General features: G+C 32.2%; 1 protein-coding gene across 4 annotated transcripts in view; it reads left to right on the forward strand.

Annotated features, from left to right (window-relative positions):
* Nucleotides 1-24,624, forward strand: part of PSMD14 (proteasome 26S subunit, non-ATPase 14) — a 105,181-nt gene that overhangs the window by 60,494 nt on the left and 20,063 nt on the right. For 2 of the 4 annotated variants that reach the window (XM_515855.6, XM_009443578.5), the window contains 6 exons: nucleotides 385-456; nucleotides 692-811; nucleotides 3,017-3,087; nucleotides 4,082-4,232; nucleotides 18,385-18,492; nucleotides 24,019-24,093. In XM_515855.6, the coding sequence (XP_515855.2) occupies nucleotides 385-456; nucleotides 692-811; nucleotides 3,017-3,087; nucleotides 4,082-4,232; nucleotides 18,385-18,492; nucleotides 24,019-24,093 (597 nt within the window). The remainder of the gene's footprint in view (nucleotides 1-384; nucleotides 457-691; nucleotides 812-3,016; nucleotides 3,088-4,081; nucleotides 4,233-18,384; nucleotides 18,493-24,018; nucleotides 24,094-24,624) is intronic. The other 2 variants (XM_054679078.2, XM_063790523.1) reach the window with 1 other exon arrangement.

Genomic DNA, 24,624 nt, shown 5'->3' on the forward strand with positions numbered 1-24,624 from the left:
ATCAAGAAGCTCAGAGAATTTGCTGTTTGTGTTGATGCTTTAGTTAATTGTGCTAGTCCAACAGCATTTCACATATACACACTGTGGTAACAAATGTGGCTAATTGGTACATTATAGCCATGTTGTAGCCAAGGTAGATTGGCATTGCCGAAAGACTTAAACTTTATGTCCATTAGACCCTTGGCTTAGTATTAAGTTTTACCTGTTTTCTACAGGTTTGATATTTGCAAATGTGTTTTGATTATGTCATAGCCAAATAAAAGGATACTTGACATGTTTTTCAAAACTATTTTAAAAATATCAAGTTTATACCACATGTAACTTGAATTTTAAACTCATAAACTCTGTGTTTGTTTTAATAATAATTGATGTATTTGTTTCTAGGGGCCACCTACAGATGCTCCTGCAGTGGACACAGCAGAACAAGTCTATATCTCTTCCCTGGCACTGTTAAAAGTAAGTAATGAATGTAGTTACTTGCTTTAGAGAACTCTGTTGCTTTCACTGTATCTTTTACTTTGGAATATTTGTCACCTTAATCCTCTCAGACATAAATAAGCTATTGTTTTAGGTACATTTATAAAAGGAGTTTTTTATTTTCACTGGAACAAAATTTGGTTTTTGTTTTATAAAGAGGAACCAGAGACCTCAACGAAATTTGCTTTGTGTCCACATCTCTTCCTTTCTACAGATGTTAAAACATGGCCGTGCTGGAGTTCCAATGGAAGTTATGGGTTTGATGCTTGGAGAATTTGTTGATGATTATACCGTCAGAGTGATTGATGTGTTTGCTATGCCACAGTCAGGAACAGTGAGTACTTTTATGGTTGCCTGCTGCAAGTAAATGTGTTTCTTTTCATTTTTCTTTTCCTATGCAAACTAACTCTCATCATATTACATTTTCTCTTTCCAGTAGGAAAAATTAATCATAAGTTTGATAGAAATTTTTAGATTGTATTGAATTAAATCATTAATCTTTAAAACGCAGCATAACTTCTTATAGGTCTACAAACTGAATGATGCTAATGCTAAATTTCTTTTCTCAGTCCTTCGGCTTAAACTGGTGTAAAATACTGGATTTAAAAGTTACTTACCTTATAATAGCAGAGTGTTAGTTTGATTTTGAACCAAGTGTTCAAAAGATTTGAGATTCTCTTAATTTAGATTTTCAACTCACATATACTAGTTCTTATGTCTTGTTCCCATTGTTTTGAAATATGTCATTTAAAAAATGTTCTATATATGGTGATGAATGACTTTTTAAGCTTTTCTTATTTAAAATGTTAAGTTAAAGCAAAACAAAACAATAGCAAACCTGAATATTTTTTTCCCAGGCATGGTATTTTGTTTATATGCACCGTACTCCATACAAATTACCTGTATAGAATACATTATTCTTTCTAGAGATGTTTGTTTTGTTTTGCCTTTTTGTTTGATGCATTAGACTTGTGTTGATAGATGTGCATTTTGACTGAAAGAAAATAGCCAAAAAACAATAACCATTCCATCTACCTTCCAAAAAAAAACACATATATCCTTCTCACCTGTTTGCTTAGAAAAATATGCATGTATTTTTCCAAGCGATATTTCTTCTTTGCTAGGCAATATTTCTCTTACTGAGCCTTGTAAAAGAAGGATTAAAGAAATTGTTGTTATAAAGCTGTTAGTTCTATTCAAAGTTCTGTAAGTTTACTTTGATAAGGTAGATGCTAGAGAACAAATTACAATTTTAAGTACTGTAATATATATAGTATGTATATTAAAAATAAGCATTTAAAATAGAATATTTGCTACAGAATGCAATATATTTAAAATAATGTAAAGTTTTCTCTAAATAGATGAATTTGTTGAGGTAAACTAATTTGGATCTACTGATTTTATCCATCTCGATATCCATTATATTTATTTTATACATTTGGAAATAGAGAAACACTCTACATGTTAACCAAAGGTTTAGATTTAAATCTTAGACTATTTATTACTTGTATCTGTCTTTTTATATTAGGCTACATGAAACACATAAAACTAACTTATATATGTTATGAGTACTTATGTAGATACCCATTATAATACATTGTTCTTAGGCTTTAATAGCATTACTTCCATGTAAATGCTTGTTTGACAATATAAAATAAAAGATTTTGATCCCTATATTCACTCTAATTCTATTTTCCAGTGTCATAGAATTAGAAAGTTTTTCTTCTGACCCCAGAGTCAGTAAACTTTTTCTATAAAGACATATGTCTCTGTTGCATATTCTTCTTCTTTTTTAAGACAGTCCTTTTAAAGTATATATATGAAAAGAAAGAAAAAAACCGAAAACATTCTTAGCCTATAAGCAGCAGATTGCATACCCCTGTTCTTGAGGATGTACTCTCTGTTGGAATTCAATATGCGTACTGTTTGTTTTGGTGGGAAGGAAGTGCTTATGTTAACTAGTTTCTTTAAGTACATTAGATTTAGATTCCTGAGGTTAGAAGAAAGCCTTGGGAGCTATAAAGACAGTACTCTATCGCCAGAGAGATGATCTGAACCTTTTAATTCTTCCTGTTCAAATATCTTATTTTGGTTGAACTAGCAAAATAATGCTATATGTAAGAGACTTGAGGCTGTTTCATTATGATAGCTGAATATTTGTAGAACTTTGGATGAGGCTCATTTTAGTCATCAGTTATGATAGGATGGCATTAGGAAGTATGCTTGCCTAAATAGGTCTAACCAATAGTTATGGTTGGTTCAATTATTTCGTATTTCTGGTAAACATATACACAGCAATGGCCATATACTCTTAAAGAATCCTGAAAGTGGGCTTAACTCGATCGCCAACAGCAGTTTGGTAGTTGGCAATTTTAGAAGCTTGATTGGTATGAGGTTTATAATTGAATGACTTGAGTAGGTATCAAATGTAGGTATCAAAACCTATAAAATGATTTTGGCAACCCCAAATAATATACATAGGGAAGCTTTTTTTTCCAAATTTACAAAAATTAATAATTTTTCTTTCTTTCTAAATCAGGGTGTCAGTGTGGAGGCAGTTGATCCAGTGTTCCAAGCTAAAATGTTGGATATGTTGAAGCAGACAGGAAGGTAAGCATTTAAAATGATCAGTTAAAGAAATAATGGGAAATATTTATAGAAACGTACCTCAAAGTTATAGATGTTTATCAATGTCATTTCTAGAAAAAGTGGTTATGTAATTGACATAAAAGTATCTGTAAATATCAGTGCCATGCACCGCCTGTCTAGTATATCTTCCCTTTAGAACCAGAGAAGTTTGCCCATCAGAGAACTGCCTCATGTTAAAATTCTTGACTGTCACATAGTAAGCTTGGGCTGTAGCTTCCCTCTGTTTAGCATATGGAGTTACTGTCTAGTCACTTATAATTGAAAGAGCTTGTATGTTCCATGTATTTGAGAGTTGCAACTGAATGAGATTATGAATATTTAATTATGTTTGTAGGCATAGTTTTAAAGACAGAGAAAGTATAATCCAAATATTCTAAAGTTTTTTCCTCAGACCAAATCTCTCAATAGTTGTCATTCTCTTGCTCAAATTCTTCTGCTGTGGAAACAACTTCAAAATTAATGTTAGCAAAAGGCTCAGCAGCTGAGCAGAACAGTGCAAATTGGTTTTTGACTGAGTTCCTAGTTCTACTGCTGGTTTAATTGATATTTAATCCTTTCACAACAGTGGATCCTGGTGTCCATTGTTAAAAATGTACTCTGTGCCTGGAAAATCCAACTCCCAGAGCTAAGGAGTTAAAGAGTAGATATTTACTTGAATGCTGAAAGGGTAAAAACTGGCTCTGAGAAACTGTGGTAACAAGGTGAAAAACTGAAAGCCTTATCTACCACTGCTAATGTGCATCTCTTAATGATAGCACTCCTTTGTCACACATATTCATTTCCATGTTTTCTGGATAATATGGTGTACAATTTCAGGGTTTCTAATGGTGCTTTTTCACACCTGTGTGTTTTTCATCTCTTCTTAATTTATACCCCGTTAGTGTGTTGTTTCTTTTCATATCATAAATGTATTACTTGTTCTGTTCTGAGCATCTGAATGCCCTCTTTGTTTCAGGCCGGAGATGGTTGTTGGTTGGTATCACAGTCACCCTGGCTTTGGTTGTTGGCTTTCTGGTGTGGATATCAACACTCAGCAGAGCTTTGAAGCCTTGTCGGAGAGAGCTGTGGCAGTGGTTGTGGATCCCATTCAGAGTGTAAAAGGAAAGGTAGAGTAGATTCTATCTTTATTGCCATCTACTGCCACATTCTGTTTACAGATACATTAAATAAAAATCAATTTTGTTCAAAGCAGGATTCTTAATTACACAGAAAGCTGCTGTCTGTTTACTTAAAAAACAAACAAAAAAACTGTACAAGTTGATAACTGTGTCTTGGTATTATTAGCAATTTATTTAGAGATTTCTTCTTTAATCACTTATTGTGTAATTTTCATGAATATTTATCTTTAAATTTTTTGAATTTCATAAAATTAGGAAAGTTAAACCATACTCAAAGCCTGCTATAAACATTTTATTAATATTTAAATAAACATTGCTTTACCTTTATTTTCAAATGATGAATTTGGAATTGGCACAACATTTTAAAAATCTATTTAAAGGGCATTGTTTTGCAGACATTATGCAGGACATATTCTGGAGGTGTGTTTTCCAAATATTTTAGACAATGAAAACTTGCCCAAAGACTTGGTATCAACCATTCACGTTTTTGGAGTGAGGACGCAAATGAATGATTAAATATGCTAAATAATTCTGAAAACAGATTAACTTGCAAAGCATATTGGGTTATAGTTCTTTGTTGAAACCCCTTTTGTTCTTGTTTAGTTCTCTTTCTCTTTTTTTGTTCATTCATTCTTTCTTTTTTTTTTTATTTCTTTCTTTCTAGCCCCATATGCCATTTTCCTATTTCCTGCCTCATGACAGCAGGGAGCAGCTCTATTATCACCTTCACAGAGCTGTCTGCAAATGTGAGAGGCAATTCGATTTTGCTCAACCACAGGGAGAGTGGATTAGAAAAACTACAGACATACAGAAATTGGCTAGGTGGTTACTGCTTTAAAATACTGCTGAGGTGTCTTGTTTGAGCATGTACTTCCATTGTAGTGTAGAATAATTGTTAAAATAAAATCAAAATATATTTATGCAATCCTTTTTATGCAGGTTTTACAAATAATTTTTAGAGCACTTAGAAATAAATATTAGCTTGTTATCTATCAGACCTGGAGTTTGATAGTAGTGCAGATTACATTTATATCTGCTCACCAGCAGACAAACTAAACATGGCTGTTAAAATACAGAGTCTTTATCTGTCATAAATTTGAAGTTGAATGTTTTCTGACATCATATCATTATCATGTATAAAAATTGAGGTCTTCTCTAAATCATGATCCTATTAGGTGTGATTTAGCTTTTCAGAGGCAAAAACTATCCACAAAACAATAATAGAAACTGATATACTAGACCATTCAGAATGGATAGCTTCTGATTCTTGCTATATGCCTATATTTCAATTTATTTACTTTTTTTTAACTATATGTGTTGTTACTCAACATATAGATAAAAGAGGTTGAAAAATCCTTGATTGTTATTAGCTTTATGAATTATATTTGATGCCTCTTAAGTTTAATTCTCTATTTTAAGGTACCTTTTTAGTAACTCGTAAGTAATTCATTTAAGTAATGATTACTGTTTTACAAATATAACAATTATCTAATAAAGTCCCCTACCACAATATTTACAAGTAATAATTAAAGCTTAATTTTAAATATAATTAGAATTCTATTTTGTAGTATTAGTTCAACTTAGGTTTTATGATATCTTGACTCATGTGATGGTGGCTACTTTGAAAAAGGAAAGTATAAACATAAACACAATGAAAGAATGCATTCTCAAAATAGAGTAAATAAATGTAAATGTAAATAAATGAGTATGTATTTTATTTTTGGTTATCCTTTTGTAATGTTTAAAATGGCAATTTTAGTTTCCAAACCTAGTTTAAGTATTGTAAAATATTGGAATTTTCATTATTTCTAATTAATTGTAATTTATATTAAAATGATGAATTTCATTTAAAAATATGCATGTGTCACGTCTTAATGTTAAATTTAGTTTTTAAAAAATAATATATCTAAAATTTATGAAATCATATGTATCACTGTCTACTTTTGTATGTTAGGAAGAAATCTTTTTGAAAAAATTTAGTGTAAATATCTATCATTGATGATTTGTATCACTTGTTGGACCTAATGTCTAGATTCATACTATTATATCTCTTGAAATAAGGATCCAGTTCTTTGTCAGTAATGCAACTTTGTCTTTAAGGAGTGAGAGTTTGATTGTAATTTATGGTTCTTTCAGTGTCAAGTCCTCTCATCACTATGAATCAGATTAAATGCTAGTAAATCCTTAGTTAGTGTTTTAGTTAAATCATGATACTTAGGAATATAAACTTATAAAAATGAAGACTAGCATAAGAGTCTCCCTCTCCCTTTTCCTGCGTGTGATTTATCAAAGCTGTCAAAATATTTAGTAAGGCAATGATTAGATCAAGAATTAAAATGACATTTTATATATAAATGATTTAAGTTGGGTCTCTGTTCGCTTTTTATAAAACCGCTTTCTTGAACATTTTGTATATTTCCATTTTTATAAATTCCAATATTTCTGTCTTTGAGAAATTAGATAAGCCTGGATTCTTTCTTGGTAATCTCAATTCATTCACAATAGTTTGATTTTCTTTTATGATGACTTGATTATATTTTTATTGAATAATTGCTGTGAGCCAGGTATTGTGAATAACCATTTCAACTTATCTCATTTATTCTTTGTTATAATCCTAAAGATAGGCCCTGTTACCATTACATGTTATTAGTGGTTAAAAAAAAAAAATTAGGGCCAAGGAGACTGCTTTGCCAAAGTCAGACCATGAGTTAGCAGCAGAACAAAGATATGAATCCAGTTCTGTAAAATTTCAGGGCTCAGGCTTTTTTAATGGCTCTTTAATTCCTTAGTATTAAACCACTATGAATGATGTAATCAGAGTAACTGCAGAATGCAAAATGAATACCAGAGGTCATTGTGAGGCCATTCCTTAAGTTACTGTGGATAGGTGTCACTCTCTTCAGCATAAGTCAGGGGAAAGAGCTGTACATTTCCTCTAAGTTCTCCATAGTTTTCTGTAGGTATTATGTATTATATATTAATTGATTTTTTAAAATGTGTTGTTCAATTAATTTTAAAAAACAATTTAGACAGACTTATTCCTGTTGACTTTTGTGACATCCCTAGGAGTAAACATTGAAATCAACATAAATAATGAAATACACTATATGATAAAGAATCTGTAACCCTCTGCATATTGTACAGTACTATAAATGTTTTAAAATGATACAGGTGAAAATCAATGGTAATTGCATTCATAATTTAAATGGAGAGTAAGCTCACAGAAGTTACCAGTGAGTTCTGCTCTAATCAGTGAAATAGTTTATAAGGTCCGCTTGCAGCATTTAGTTCATTTGTAAAATATACATATTTACATATTTTAAACTTTAGTTCTCAAGTGGCACAGTGGGGACCTCTTGCTGAATGTTTTATTATCTTGTATACTCAGCCCATAACCAGATCCAGCAGCAAATTTAGAAGTTAATTCAACTTGTAATGTGACTATACTTCTTTCTTGAGGCAGAAAGAATGGTCACTTTGGGCAAAATCATAAAACTAGCATACAACTTAATTAGGATATTGTAATATATTTATTAAAAAGCATTACTGCTTTAGAGAACTCATTTTCCTTGATGGGTTCCTGTTAGTAAAATGCTCAGTTATTACCAGCTAACTAACTCCTAACAATCATTGTGTCTGTTCTCTGTTTTGAAAACAAAAAAAGGAATGACTAATTATGTCCAAATGTGTCTTCCACTGGTTAGGTTTTCTTGAAGCATTTTTATTTAATCTGATCAAAACACTCAATGGACTTTAAAAAATGTGATGTTTATCTAACTGCAGGTCAGCTTATCTGCAGGTATTTCTTAAGTATACCTGATCTGTATGCTAATAATTCTAAGATGCAAAATGAATTTTAAAAAATGGTCTTTGTGTTCTTTGAGAAGATAAATTATATACATTTAGTGTTAGTAGTGAGCAAGATCTTATTCTGCCAATTATATACTGATAACCTACATTGCATACTGATACAAAATATACTGAAATTGCTTGTTTCTGTAAGTATTAAGTTGGTTGCTAGAGACAGAAATAATTCAACAAATACTTATTCAGAATTTTGTATATGCCAGTATACAATAAAGTATTACTTGTATAACAAACACAGTAAATGCAAATTAAAATTAGAACAAGGGAGAAATCAGTTGTAGGTTGCACAAAGTAGATAAAGCTTGGGCTGAGCTTTGAGGGGTAGGCAGGACATCACTGAGAAAAGAAGAGCTTGTACCTCATGGGAAGAATGTAGAAACAATATCATTCCAAGTGGTACTTACCTCTTTGTTCATTCTTTTTTCCACAGATATTAGAATGTAAAATGAGTGCTTTGATTGGTTTTAATTTGTTTAAACAACTAGCATTTTACAAAAGATGGGGCTTTGGAGAATAAATACAAATACAGGAAGAAAGTTAGGGAATGTGGCCAGGTACCATGGCTTCACATCTGTAATCCCAGCACTTTGGGAGGTCAAAGTGAGTGGATCGCTAGAGCCCAGGAGTTTGAGACGAGCCTGTGCGACATGATGAAACTCTGTCTCTAATTTTTAAAAAAATTAAAATAAAAAGTTAGTGAATGAATGCTGTAAGAGCATACCCTTTATTTTCAGATATCTAGAAGGTCGTGTCTTTTCTTTCAGGGGTGGGTAGCAAATATTTTACTTTTCCAAGAAATTTTATATTAGAAAGTTTTAAGATGGTGAAGGTTTTTAAGTACTCAGTTTACTCAAATAGTAGTCTTGTTTTGAGCTTCTTGTTTTATATATCTATGTATATATATACATATATATATATACACTTTCTCTCTCTCATATAGAGAGAGAGGGCATAGAGTAATAAAGAACACAGACTTAGGGGTCAGGCCTGCATTAAAATCCCATTTTTATCTCCTCTTTACAGTGTGACCTTGAACAAGCCTTACCTAATTTTCTTGAGCTTCAGATTTTTCATCTATATAACAGGAATCTTAGTACCTATTTCATAGCATTATGACTATCATGAGGTAATATATGTAGAGATTAGAGTACACATGTCATATTAGGAGGTGTGCAATAAATGATACTTTATTCTGAAGATTAACATAATTCATACTTAAAAGGATCAAGAACTAGAATATTAAAAAAATAGAATGTGAATGTTTCTGCAAGTTTTGATAAGAACAAGCCCATAAATTAATCTCTAATTTGCTACATTTAGGAATGTGGTAATGACTACAAAAGAAATGAAGACTTCCCTTCTTATATTTTGTACATGCTAACTAATCTAGGAATACTCTTCTGATTGGCCTACTTTTATTTAGCAGTTACCATTTTCTAAGATATTTTCCTTGGGCATGCTGATGAAAAGGAAATGAATATATTACTTTGAAACTTGGGCCTATGAGGTGATTAATGTATTGTACTTAACCATTTTGTATTTTATTCATCTGTCTGTGTTGTCTTCCCCACAAGACTGAGACTTCTTTGAGGAGAGATACCAATTCATATCTTGGAATTCAGTGCGTTGCAATAGTTTTTTAATAAATGTTTATAAAATAAAATTGGGGAATGAATTTGCATCAGTGTTCAGCCATTACCAAATCTATTTTTTTTAGTTTTTAGCATATCCAAAAAACTGCAGTTAATTTTGTGACATTTATTAATCTTTTATATGTCAGCATAGAGTCGTTTATTAAATGACTGGAACGTGTGATTGACAAGGTCAGTTAGCCAGTTTACTCATGGACATTATCCTTGATCAATTTGAACCCTGTAAAATTAGAGCTAGAGTTCAAGTTTAATAGTCATTTGTCTACTAAAAGTAGGAAAAGATATTTAGCATAGCTGCTATATTTATAAGATAATTTTTTGATCAGTATCCCACGAGTATCAGCTAGGGCTGGGTAGTCCTAATCATAAATTGTACACACCTCTTTTCTTTGTCTAGTTTTCCAGGTGGAAAGAGAAAAATAGGAAATCGAATACATAAAAAAATCTATTTCCATTCCTGACATAGCTCTATGAGCATACCCTTCCAAGGTATTCTTGGAACAAGTTTTGTTACTGTATTATCTTTTGTTTGCTTCCTGTCTTTCACTCTTATTATCAGTTTGAAGTTTTATAACACTCTCAGATCTTGTGAGGACAGCTAAGAAAATATTATAGGTACTAATTTGCCTATACTATTTATGATAGAATAACATGTAATAGTTTATCACATTTATTTAGCTGATATAAGAAATTGTCAGCTAGGAATGTAGAAATAATTTTACTTTTAAAATTCTAAGAGCATAAGTCGTATATAGAGGTAAGAGTTCCTATGGAGTTCTTTTAACCTGGAGCTTCTATATTAATAATATAATCTCTGAGCTAATTTGTTATGCTTTACTACTTGCTGTGCATTTTGAATGATGTAAATGTGCTTCAAATTAGTTTGAATCCAACTGTTTCAGTAAAAATACATCATTCATTACCTGTAAGAATATTATTTATTGACTCTCACTTCTTGAATGCTTTTCTCTCTGTAGTCATCTAATTATCCCTGGTCATTGGTTCAACAGACACTTGTTGATCACTACTTTGTGCCAAGAGTACATTGGAATTATAGAGAAGAATACGATCTACTCCCTGTCCTTAATGCCAGTTTTGTACCAGCAAGTGGAAACGTGGAAACTATGACTTTGATTGAGAGGCCTTTTCAGAGCCCATATATTTTAATTTTTAAAGATCACATTCTAGATGTGACATTAGCCATTGTTATTTGTGAGGATATTTCTGGACCTGGGACTTAGTTTTGTCAGGTTTAATGTCTTCTTGTCATTGTAATTTTCTAAAGAGGGTAAAAATGAAGTGGTAAATTTTCTTCAGAGTCATAACTGATCCCTCAGTTGTGATTTTTAGGCTACTAGTAAGCTGATTAATAGATGTTTACAGCCACTTTTCACTTTCCAGATAGCTTTACCATATGCAGTTTTAAATCCAAATTAAATACATGTCAGTGCTCTATGAGTTTCTCAGTTTAGCATGTCACAAAAAAGTATTTCATGAACTCAGAACTGAGCAGTGATAAGTAAAGACTATATTGTTAACAAGCTACTGATTAGATTTTGTTTATAGATAATGGATATTTTTCTTTTCCTTTAAGGAAAAATAAACATAAGTGGTAAAAATTTCTATAGCACAGTAACCAAAAGTGCTCTTTTTTTTTTTGAGGTTTTCATTTCAATAGATATTTATTTTGCACTGTATTTTGTGTGCCACTTACTCTGTTACAGAATGGATATTCAGTGACGAATGAGACACAAACCTTGCTGTTGAGTATAACTGAACCTAGTAGTAGTCCTTTCTTGGTTTTGTGTCAGGACAGCTATTATAACAAACAGCTTTATGATGAAGAGTACTGGCTTTGGCATGCTGTATAGGTACAAATCATAGTGATAACATTTACTGGTTGTGTCATTTCATTTAATTGATTTAAATTCTCTACACTGCAGTTTCCTCATCCATAAATTGATAATATTAATACCTACACTTGTTTGTTGAGAGGATTAGCAAGATAATTTCTATATAGTATTTAATTGATAAGCAAAATAAAAATACACAAAGTGATACACAGCAAAGTAATTGGCCTTTACATATTTTTCCCACTAAAATGCCTTTGCCTATTGAGAGACAGTAGTCCAGTGGATATACTTTGTATTTTTGTTTGAATGTGGTGTTACAGCACAAGCAATGTATATAGGTCCTTTATTCTCATCCACATGCTCTACTGCCATGCTAACAAAGTTGAGCCCATCTTTGTTCTCTAGGGCCCTTTATTCCTTTGCTTTATATGAAATTGGCAACAGGCAAACAAGTTGTTTTAATTTTTCCACTAGAAAGGGATCTGAAGTCACTGGTTCCATTTTATGTAGGCTGAGTAGCCACTAGATAGAATTGACACTCTTAAGTTGATATCAGACTAGTGACCCATAGGTGATAGTCTCTTGTAGCTTATTAGTAGTCCCCTGAGGAGTTCAATTTTAAGCTCACTGTTTATTTGTCACTTGTGAGTGTAGAAACACCGATCATGCAGGAGTAGTATCAAGATTCTAGGCATATTCAGTCATTTTTAAAAGAGAGATAATAACCTTCAGTACAACTATACACTTTCTTATTGTAATTAGGAATTTCCCTAAGGAAATATATCTTAAAGCGTCACTCTCTAATTTCCTATTTTTTATATGTCAGGTGTCTCTTGATGTAAAATTTATAGTTATAACTTGATTTTTAGGGTAACTTTTTTCCAATTTTAACACTCTTCATGATAGCAGTACTCTGCTTTGTTAACTGTATCAGTTTGGGTCTTCTGTGGATCAGATGCCAAAATGAAATTAGACATGCAAGATATTTATTGGGGGAGACACCCATGTTGGAGAAAGGGGAGAGCCTTCAGACAGCAGTGAAGGGTTGACCACGCAAAGGAGAAAGTGAAGGTAGATTGGGTAGAAGAACCACAGACTGCAGCTAGTGCTCAGAAAATTTCAGCCAGGCTGCTGGGGAGTCCTTGAGCCAAAATTAGCCTTTAGAGGAATCCCTTATTTGGCAGGAATGGCTAGGTTCTAGTACCACTGCTGTGTTCAGTTGTTGGCAGGGAGCTGCCCAGGAGAAGTATGACCTGGTGTGAATGCCCCGTGGATCCAAAGGTGTAAAAGCTGGAGGTTGTGAGTCAGTCATGCGCTCCACAGCAGGTTCTGTTGAAAGATCTGAGCTGGGCTACTCCATCAGTGCCACAGTTAGTAACACTGAAAACTATAGTGGCAGAAACATATATATTATTTTATTACCAAGTCTATGAGGCATCGTCATTCATGAGCAAATGGAGAAATTGAAGGGTTAAATAACTTGTTAGAGGTCCCTTAGCTAGTAAGTGATAGACCCAGAATTCTAACTTAGGCAGGATTGACTCCAGAGTGCCTCAAGCATTTAAACCTCTACACCATACTGACTACATGCATATGTTGAAAAAATTTCTGTGAAACTTTATTTTTATTATAACTTAAGTAAATTCTTTTCCCAGTGTTTCATGAATCTAAAAATGTCTAATTACCTTTTACCATACTAGTTTCTAAAGATCGATTTGTTTTCATTAAAGCATATACGTTCAAAACTTGTGGATTTACTCTTTGAATTTTGATGCATGTCTTCACTTGTCAAAAAAAGTAAATTATGCAAGTTACACCCCATCCCCCTTTTCTCCCAATATACTGAAGTTGTACTACAGATCTTTAGCTACAGTAAGCAATTCTCCGAGGATGAAGAAAGAAAATGTACATACACATAGGAATTTCTTTTCCAGAGCTAAAATTGACATTTTATAAATAATTTCCGTGTTGCAAACTTGAGACTAAGAAATCACAGCAATTCAGTGATATGCATTTGGCATGAGTCAGTTTTAGTTCTTAGTGCTTTTCATTGGAAATGGCATAAAAAGTAAGATTTCTCTGAATTTTTTATGCTGTGGGCTTACAAGAGACATAAGATGTTTTTCTCTTATAGATGTCTGGCAGTGCATGGCAGCAGAAGTAACGAAATGGTCACAAACCCCAGCAGTACTTCCCAGGTCACATGCACTCTTAATTTTTAAAGAATCTAGAAACAACCTAAGCAGTTGATAACAGGTCATTTCTAGGTGATAAAGAGTATTGGATATGGGTTGAGTGTTGCCTTTCTTTCCACACCTTTCATTTTTATAATCATTTAGAGATTTACTTTATATAGTGATGGTTTTATGTTTTAAAATATGTAATCTAACTAGTAACTGAATTTTTACTTTTTTTCTTTTTAGTGTTTGACATTGATTTTGAGGTCTTAAAATTTTTTTCAAGATTTTAAAAATTATTTCAGTTCGTCACTTATGTTTACCCCATATATGATGAACTGAATAATTTTTATTATATATAATATATAGGTATACATATATAATACATACATTATATATATAGTGAGCTGACTTGAGGTTATGGAAGATTCTGATTGTTTCATTTTTAAGCTCAAGAAAATGAATGCATCATAAATTCTTAAAACATTACTTCTACTTTGTGTAGATACCCATAGTCACTGACTGTAATATAAGTGCAACTGGACCAAAGGCAACTACTGAAAAGAGAGAGAGAAAAAAATTACAGCTACTGCCAGAAGTGTTTGTGTATTTTTTTTAAAACAGCTTTGTATTAAACTAATTTGAAGAGCTTTGCTTAAAAATAGCTTCCTTCGGATGTAAAAATTGGGAACTATAGATTGGTGCTTTACAAATTTAGTCTAGTCTTTCAGTGACCTAGCAGTTGATATGAAAACACGAATTTTAAAATAAATAGCATATTGGATGAACTGTATTCTACTCATGAAAGAAGCCAAAAAATGATGGTTTAAACTGAGTTTTAAGTAATAAACCAGATTCGTCATTAAAATGAAATGATAGATCCTTGACCCTTGGGCATGCTTGGAATAAATACGAACTCAGTATTGTTTTTAAAACTATTGTGCTTTTATAATCTAAGACAGATGTACAAAAAACATGCGGTTTTTATTTTGTATTGGCAGCTTCCAAATATTTAGTATCTATTTCCAAGAGTTGCAATTAGTAAAGCAACCATGGTACTGAAATCTGCACATCCCACAAGCTAATTATATTTGCAAGGTCAGAGTGAATACATATTTTCAGAAAAATAAAGGGTTATATAAATATGTGTCTTCTACTTGGCTGTTATATCACAGTTTGTTGATCTGGAGTATAATGTGTACAATTCACAAATTTGTCTGATAACAGAAAGTGGTGTGTGATTGTGTTTATTTTACTAACCAGTATATTCACAGCAATCACTTCCAAATATCTCTCCAGTAAAGATGTGTTAATTACAAAACAGACAAGGTCTTCTATTATATTAAAGCTACTAACAAGAAGACAGCAGGAATCACACATGTAAATAGCATCATCAACCCCTATTTTAGTCCTCTGTTTTGATCTGTGAGTTGCGCATAGACCAAAGGTGCTATTAAAGACTGAGTGTATGAAATAGGCAGCATTATATGAACAAAATTTATTCAACAAGAAAACAGACCTTTAACATGAATTTAACAAGCCTGAGAAATTATAAACTATCATATGCTGCAGATTCATGCAGTGATAATAAACAAAAAAGGAAAGTAAGAGGTTTCCCTAAGCTAGCCAAACTGCTAATGGTTTTGTTATAAGCTGTCTACTGTTGCAGTGACCTCTGAAAAGTCTCAAGGCACTTGTACCAGAAAAAATTAAATGGTCAGGCGGGTGAATAGAGATTCAATGTATTGTATAGGCCTTCAGCATGGAAAGGAATTTTTCAAAGTCTAGCATCATATTCCTGAAAATATTCTTCATACTTTAGCTCAGAGGTTTTTGTTATTATATATTAAGGAGATAGTTTTTGTGTAAAGTTTTTTGGTTAAATTACTGTTTGAGTTTATAAGATATAAACTGAACTAATTTAATGTCTATATACTTCAAAATGAACTGTTTAGAAAATTCAGAGAGCTCAAAAAAATGGATTATTTCCCCTACCCACCCATACATTAATTAATTCTTGGGAGTTCTTTGTTCAGTGTGTTATATCTAAGATTTCTGTTCTTAACCATGGAGTGACCATTTTGCTGTCATTCTATTGCATCATGCTGTAAATACACAAACATGGAGAAACGCTTTCAGCTTACACACACCATCGAGTGCTCACTAGGGCTTTTTTTTTTTTAATCTTATAGTGGCATAATTAACACCTTCTTCACCCATTGCTCATTAGCGCTCTGGACATTAATGAGTCTATTTTGATAGGTTGCTCTAAAGGATAAATCCACTTATTTTCACAGTGCAAAAAGCAATTATAAAATTATACCAAAATTAAAATGTAGACTATATTGCCATGTTTATATTTTATTGCATATTAAATCTAATTTTGGTCTGCAGGTTGTTGAACATGTTAGTTTCCTTAAGACAGTTGCTATAGTGATGGCAGCAAATTCCTTTAATCTTAGTGTAAAGTAGTCATTTTCTATAGGCCATCATTGCTACTCAGGAATTGTCAATGAAAGCATCTCATTTTATTAAGTTCTTGAATTTTTCTCTTAGTTTCTTAAGAAAATTTAAAAAATTTGTTTTTAACAGATCTGATATCTACTGAACTAGTATTTTCATTTCCTTTTTATGAAGTTTCACACCTGCTTATAATATTTCAGAGAAATAATATAGACTTCTACAAGTAAAATAGCTGTCTGCTGTTTTAGTTTCAAAGCATTCAGTATAAAAAAGTATATAGGAATTTTGTTGTGATATATAATGAAATTTTCATAATTTTGTAGTAGCTTTTTCTCTATCTCACAAATGAATTTACTGAAATCTTGAAATGGACCAAAATGATGCTTTGCTCCTAAATATTTACCGTTAATAGTTAGGGTGGCAATTCTTAATTTTGTATTTAAGTTATATACCTATCTTGGAAAATGGCCACCTTCTTCCTCCTTTGCCAACATTTTAACTTTATCTTATTTTATGTTCTTTTTTAGTATGAGTGTGAGGAAATTTTACTTCTATATTTTTAACAATTGTTTGAAGTTATTTATGATAACATCTGACTAAAATATGTCTGATAGTACTTGTTTTTATTGCTTTTTTAAAAAAGAGAATATGTTTAGAAAAAAATTTTAAGTATAAGCATGTAGGCCATATTTATTTATATATAAACATGAAAGTTAAGTGTGGATTAAGGTTATTGTATAAAAAGAAAAAAGTTTTCGCAAACTATCAATTCATGTTCTGGGGATACTTGGCTTTATTTTGATGCAAGAGGAATGAATCTTTGGGAAAATGTTAACTGTTCAAAATAAAAGTAAAATTCAGAGTTGATATTGTAGGCCGAATGAGTAGACAGAAGCTTAGACTGATTCACTTGTCATATGTTTTAGTCTAGGTTTGTATTTTTTGTTATTGTCTTTGGACCCATCATAGCAATCTTTTACAAAGGGTGATTTTCTTTCTTTAAATCTTGTTCTTTAGCATACAGCATACAGTAATACTTATTACAAGCAGAATTTTCAGACTTGATTAGATTTGGTTGGCTTAACTATTTTTAATCTCTTAATATCCTCAAGTAATAATTGTATAAATAAGAACAAATCTAGTTGACACAGCTTTTAAAACATTGATAAATCTTAATCGTTCAGCACTTTTAAAGGCAAAATATAGAAATACTCTGTTACTTAGTATATGATCTTGCTTTAAGATTGTTTCATGTGATAAATCTATTGAGTTAAATTCCCTTAAAGTGGCAATCTGTCTTAAAGTCACATGACTTTACATAAAACTTTATAGTGTTGAAAAGCTTTAGCAAGTATGTGATTCTTGTTAATCTCTTTATATGTAAGAGCTAACAGATGTTATTGTATCATAGGAGAATTTGAAGTATTTCTGTACACACAAAAAGAATATACTTATTGTAATATCTTTACCATGAATTTAGGACCATATCATTCCATACCATGTTCTTGGCTTAAAGCATGGATGACCTTGGTTTTCTTATATTGTGCCTTTTATACTTGACAGTGGCTTGGACATTTAAGGCCATCAGACAAGGTATAAAGTCTTTCATAGTCACAAGAAGTAAAAGGTATCTGACTAGAAGAGAATATGTGGGCAAGTGCCTTGCTGGCTGTAATTTTGTTGTCATTTCAAGTACTGTGGTGGTGTAATTGATGTGACAGGGCTGGGCTTTAGATGTGGTCCCTTAACTTGTGCTCACTTTCAGTTTTAGTTTCTCTGTCATTCATTTTGATTAGGTAAAATTTAGGTGACAAACATATGCACACCAGTGAAAGCTGTTTGGTGTAAGTTTAGTAATGACATATTTCAATAATAAAGATGCAAAGTTAATTTTTTTCTTTACTGCTTCATGAAAATTGCAATAATTGGTGTCACCTTACATTACAAGATAGAGGGTGGTGTGCTGATGGCACAGTCAGCAGGAGGTTCTTTTTTATTAATATTATAATTAAATGATTTTCTGGATATAGTCCAGAAACAGATGCACGTCGATCATGCCTTGTCCACTGTTGCTTGGCATTATCACTTGCTTTTTAAAAAAAATTGACTTGACACCTTGTTTTTACAGGTTGTTATTGATGCCTTCAGATTGATCAATGCTAATATGATGGTCTTAGGACATGAACCAAGACAAACAACTTCGAATCTGGGTCACTTAAACAAGCCATCTATCCAGGTATTGCCTATATTTGATAATGTGTTAAAACTCTTAAATTTTAAAAGCCTACTATAAGTAGTCTTTTTAAGTTCTAATTCTTAGCATTTTAATTTGCTTGCAAATTAATTTTTCTTTTGTTTTAAAAAATTGTGGAAATATTGTTGTAAAAGTTAGATTTGTTCATATGTGAGTCAATTTTTAATGGGGTCTTTAAATTTTCCTATCATATTTGAGGACCCCCTTTTTGGGAGCATAGTAGATCTTTTATCTTGAAAGCATTCTGGCTTTGCATGGTTAACATTATAGAGAAGGACCAATAGGAGTTTCCGGTGAAGGATGTAACTATTATCATTGCTTGATTAGTAGGTATTTTTCATAGCAGAAAACAATGGAGAAATTGCTGTATATTTTAAGATATCCCTAGAAGTAATTCTTAAATATACTTAAAATTTTCTTCTTTAAAAAACCCACCTTTAAAATAAATCCTATAAAAGACATCCATATGTTACTTGTGATGAGAGTTTATGTCTTGTTTTTTATTGTGATAGTCAATTACCATTAATTGCAGTTACTGGTATTCAGACACTTAATATCCTCTTGAGTGATTGTTTTCTTTGTATCATTCACATGCCATGGTGTTTTTATACAAATCTTTATTTTCTGCAAAAATTATTTTAAATGTGTTTTTAAATGCACCACAGTCTGTGTCTATCTAGTTAATTACTACTCTAAAGATTAATTAAAAGGACAGAAATACCATGTTTGGTTAAGTAGAATACATAAAACAAAGACATTATAGTAGCTATTGCTGCTCCCTTCTGAAACCTTGCTCTGTCATGAGGTTGTCTTTGGGGAGTTGTGGCTTTGACAGTTAACCATGGTTAAGCCTTGGTTACACTTTGATAACTTTATACTTTTAAATGCTTAATTTTGGGGCAGTCACTCATCTGAAATCTTCATCAAAGTGAAGTGTTTTGTTTTAAAGGATTGAGGTGTGTTGATTTGAAAAAAAAGAAAAATGCAAGTCAAGGAAAACTGCAAAGTATAATGTGTATGAAATAAGCTACCAGTGGTTTTGATTGGGTACAGACAAGCCTGTACTTGCATGTTCCAAGAGAATATATTATTGGACCTGTTTAGCCTTGATAATGACCTTTCTTATAAACTCCGGTAGCATCATACTGCTTCATTATTTTTTGCAAAAGGTTAAGTAGCATCTCACAAGCCAGGATCATTGTGATTACTACATGGTATGTTTCTGCCAGAAGTTTTTACTAATTGCAAGTCACTCACCACCTGTTGCAGATTTCTTTTTTAAAATTAAAGCACTGCTTTTTAACCTTAAAAATCGACTGTAATCAATATTAATAACGTGTTTTTTCTATACCAGTCCAGTTTGTATTTTTTAATCTTACCTTATAGCCTGTAATTTAAAGTGCACCTTATAAAGCAGGTTCCAAACCTGTGTTAAACAACGTGTGTATGTAACAACTACAGCATCATTATTTTTCCTTTCATTTTAGTTTGTTTTGCCTTCCAGTTAGAACCTGTAAATATATTTATTTCACAGTTTATATAGCGCCTACCAGAATGACATCTATCTGGGTGCTCTACAGTTTTAAGACAATTTCAATACTAAAACACACAAATGAGACCAAGCCAACAAATGACAGAACAAAGCCACACCTTAATACACTTTCTTATTTTTCTAAGACAAGCTAGAAAGCAACCCAGAAGAGCCTGAAGGGAATGGTAATATCTGCAATGGAATTTTATTTTATGTTAGCAGGATCTTTAACTCTGGGATCAGAAACCTTTCAGAAATGCCATGCCTTTTATTTTGAAGGGGGAGTTAGCTGGTGTTAAGAGGGGCCTTGCTCCTAAACCAGCTTTCAAGTAGTAGGGATAAAAGTCTGATAACAGCCATCAGCTCACATGCTGGTGGTCACTAATGATTTTCTAACAGATTTTTTTTTACTCTTATACTTAGTAGCAGAGAAAAATTATGATTCGCTGTAGACTGCTATTTAATAACTTGGGGAAAGTTCAAATATGTTAAGTAAGAAAAGATTATAAAACAGAATATATCAGTTCTCCATTCTGCAAGTGTATATTTTATAGATGGTGCCTATATATTTATACCAGGATATTAGCATTGGTTACCTTTGGATGGTAGAATTATGAGTTTTTTTGTCTTTCCTTGTCCATATTTCTTAAATTTTTTTACAGTGAAACATATATTGCTTTTAGAAAATGTTATTTTTTAAAGTACTACTTGACAGTGTTGAAATAAGCTAAGAGACAAAGGTTATTTTCACTTTCATGTTTTATATAATAGAAGCCACTAATAATCCTGATAGAGAGGAGAAAGTATAATGCCTATCCTCTAGGCTTTTATATTAATATATGATAATGTATATTATTTTTATTTTGCACTTGGAACATTTGGCTATTACTTTCAAATGTTTAGAATTGAGAGTTAACAAGCATTTATTTTAGTAACTAAATTTTTAAAACTATTCCATTATAAACTGTTCAGTGACATTTTGGATTCCTAAGTGTCACAGTAAATTTGAAGATTGGTAGTCAGTCTCATGGAAATTTAGTAAATATTGATGCATAGATGCATGTGCTAAGGCTAAGAGCCTCTAAGTATAGTCTTGAGTACAGTTGCATTGTTTAATAGAGTTAAGCTATTTGGAAAACATTGTTTCAGTAATTACTGAACATATAAGTTATAAAACAATTGCACTAGAAAGGAGCCATTGTAGTCATTTAGTACATGAGGAAACCTGAGGCCCATAAAGTTGAGTTGCCCAGGTAATCCAGTGAGGTAATGTAGGAACTAGTACTCATAACCAAACTGCTTCATTCTTTTATATTATCATTGGAAATTTAATTAATTAATTTTGGCATAGAAAATATATATACAGTTAAAAAAAATTTAAAGTACAAAGTCATTTAGCAAAAACTCTCCCTTCCTCTTTTGCCTTCTGCAACTCAGTACTCCACTCTAGAGGGAACCACAAAACACATTTTGTTTCTTTTCAGTTATTCTATTTATATTCAAAAAGCTTCATTTTAGAACGTGATTTAAAGGATATCAGTTACCACCGCATTTTCAGTTTATCAATATAAAATAAATTAAGGCAAACAAATTTGTCTTTAGATCCAAGCACACCTTTTTAAGGAGCATGAAAACTTAAAAACTTATCAGGAACCCATGAATAGCTTATATATAATCCGTAAGCCGTGTGTTTTATAATGCACCTGCTTTTCCACAGCAGTGAGTGCATAGAGGTAAAATCATAAGTCAGTTGGTCGTGTGTAGTTCTACATGAACCCAAAAAGGACATGGCCGGTTGACTTATGATTTGGAAGGAAGGCACTGGGGGCACACAGCAGGTGAGTAAGTGAAATTGAAAGACTACTTGAGGATATCATTTGATTTAAACTTACCTTTGTTTTGTTATTGTTATACCTGCTGATCTTTCATGCTGTCTGTGTTAGTTTTAATGCTTTTATCTATATAATGTAATTGAAAATCAAGTAGATTGTACCTTCAGACACCAGTTAATATTTCATTAGTACAGTTAGTCTCAAAAATATAGGGCCTAGTATCTGTGGGTCCATTAACTGGCTTCTGTATGTATTGGCTGCAGCAGTTACTAGCTTTATGACCACCATGTAGGGTTGTGCAATTAGTGAGTGCATCGCGCAAATGTGCTTGGATGAGGGAGCTTCCAGCTCAAGCTCCACTCTCTACGCCAGACTATGTCTGCTTAGAGGACTGAGCACCTTTTTCTAATTCTCTACCAGGCTGATTCACCTCCTAATGTACACGAATATGAGCACAGATTAAAGGAAGCCCTGATCACTTCTACTTTTTGATCTGTACAGTATAGCATTTTTATGCACTAAAATTTAATTCATTGCTTCTGATGATTATTGAAATGAATAAGGATTTAATATACACTCTTGGTACTTTACAATCAGTCACTGCTTCCTATGGAATTTCATAGCTCACTTTTATAACAGACATTGGTAAAATAAGAATCTATTGTTAAAGTACTCATCTAAAATATTTTAATACTCATTGGAGTGATTTTTGCTACCAAAGCTTAAAAATTAACATAATGCTTTGTTTCATCCTGATCCTTAAAGTAAATAGACTTAATCCAAGAATTTCCTGACATGTATTGTGGCATAGTATGTTAGAAAGAACATAGGCTATGGAATCAGAATGACCTAGGTTCAGATCCCCATCTAGCCTTTTACTAGCTATAAACTTGGACAAATTAATATTTGTGTCTTATTTTCTTTCTTTTTTGTTGTTGTTGTTTTTTTTTTTAGAGAGATGGGGTCTTGCTGTGTTGTCCAGGCTGGTCTTGAACTCTTGGGCTTAAGTGATTCTCCTGCCTCAGCCTCCCAGAGTGCTGGGATTACAGGCTTGAGCCACTGAGCCCGACCCTGCATTTTATTTTCATCTGTCAAAATACAAATTGAATTGCCCTACCTTACAGTACTATGAAGATTAGAAGATGTAATGTGTAAAGCAGATACTAGCTGCTCATTAAATGTTCTCTTCTTTACCCCTTCTTCCTCTACCTCAGTGACATCTTAAGACCTACATTGTAAAAGTCTATTAGTTAGAGAAGTGGTGGTTATTTTGGTTAGTTTTTCTCTTTAGATTCCTGAGGGTTAACTCCAAAGTCCTTTTTGTTTTTATACTTGTTAAAAATATCCCTAAAGGTTTATTTCTGACTTTCATGTTTTTCTAGGCTGCCAGAGGGTCCTTTAGGTCCACCAGAGTACTGTTGAACCTCATTTGAACACTTGCTGTTGTCAGAGTTAGATATGGGGGCAGTTGTGAATTGATTTCAGGACATCCAGGATTATTGTTTCTTAATAAAGCCATGCTATTAGCTTAAGATTTTATTATGATTGGCCTGTTCACCTTGGAGACAGAGTGAGGTGAAAAAAATTCTGGTTGGTGAGATTGCATGTCACTGGATAAGAGCATGAGCTAGACAGACCCAGTAAAGACCAAAATCCACATAGTTAATTTGGAGACATGCATAACATAATTATTTGAATCAATCAAAACTGAATTAGGAAAAGGGGAATTCCAGATTAATGTGGGTAAAGAAACAGCTGTGTTATTGTGGCTTTTTAGGCTTTTCATTTGAAATACCCATGAGCCCCCTAGATATCATAAAGTTAGATTTAATAAATTATGAATGATTTATAAACTTAGCTTATGATAAGATCAAACCTTATCTCTGACTGAGCAAGGCTACTGAAACTGCTTAATTTGTGCTCCTCCATATCATGCTTTGAAGAATGTGTAACCCGTTCCTCTAAACCTTAGTTTTAAACTTGTAGCTAAGAAGAATACTTTAATTTCATCTTAATTTACTTAAAATAAAATGCCTTTATTAGAGGATGGTACAGGTATTATGTAAGAATATATCAACAGTTTCAAACATTTTTATTAGGTGAAAAATATTAATTTGTCCTTTTTAAAATCATTGATCTATATAGGCATTAATTCATGGACTAAACAGACATTATTACTCCATTACTATTAACTATCGGAAAAATGAACTGGAACAGAAGGTAAGTTTAAATTTTTATCTTATAGGAGGAAAAAAATCTTTTTCAAACCATTTAAACTATTACCTGGTATGTGATTTAAATTCGAATTTTTGACCTCTTTCAGTGTTTCCAAATATTATTCCATTATTGATGAATTGCAGCACAAAATAAGGGAATATTTTATTGGACTATTTAAAGACACATTTTACCTTATTGGTAGGTGCTGAAGTGGGAGAGGAAGTAGGAAATAAATCAAACATTCCACTTTGGTTTTATGATAAGTCATAAAAATATTTCTTTTAGTTCTGTGATTTTTCTGATTAACTTATCTTCTTCAATAAAAAGGCCTTTTGTAATTAAATTAGTAATATATTGCTCTGTAAATTTGAGAGGAATAACTTAAATTGCAGTTGTGTAGTGCTTTTTGTTTGTTTGTTTGTTTTAAGAGATAGTAGGGTCTTGCTCTGTCTCCCAGACTAGAGTGCAATGGTGTGATCATGGCATGCTGCAGCCTTGAACTTTTAGGCCCAAGGGATCCTCACTCTACAGCCT

The sequence above is a fragment of the Pan troglodytes genome, chromosome 13 (genome assembly GCF_028858775.2).
Source record: "Pan troglodytes isolate AG18354 chromosome 13, NHGRI_mPanTro3-v2.0_pri, whole genome shotgun sequence".
NCBI classification, from domain to species: Eukaryota; Metazoa; Chordata; class Mammalia; order Primates; family Hominidae; genus Pan; species Pan troglodytes.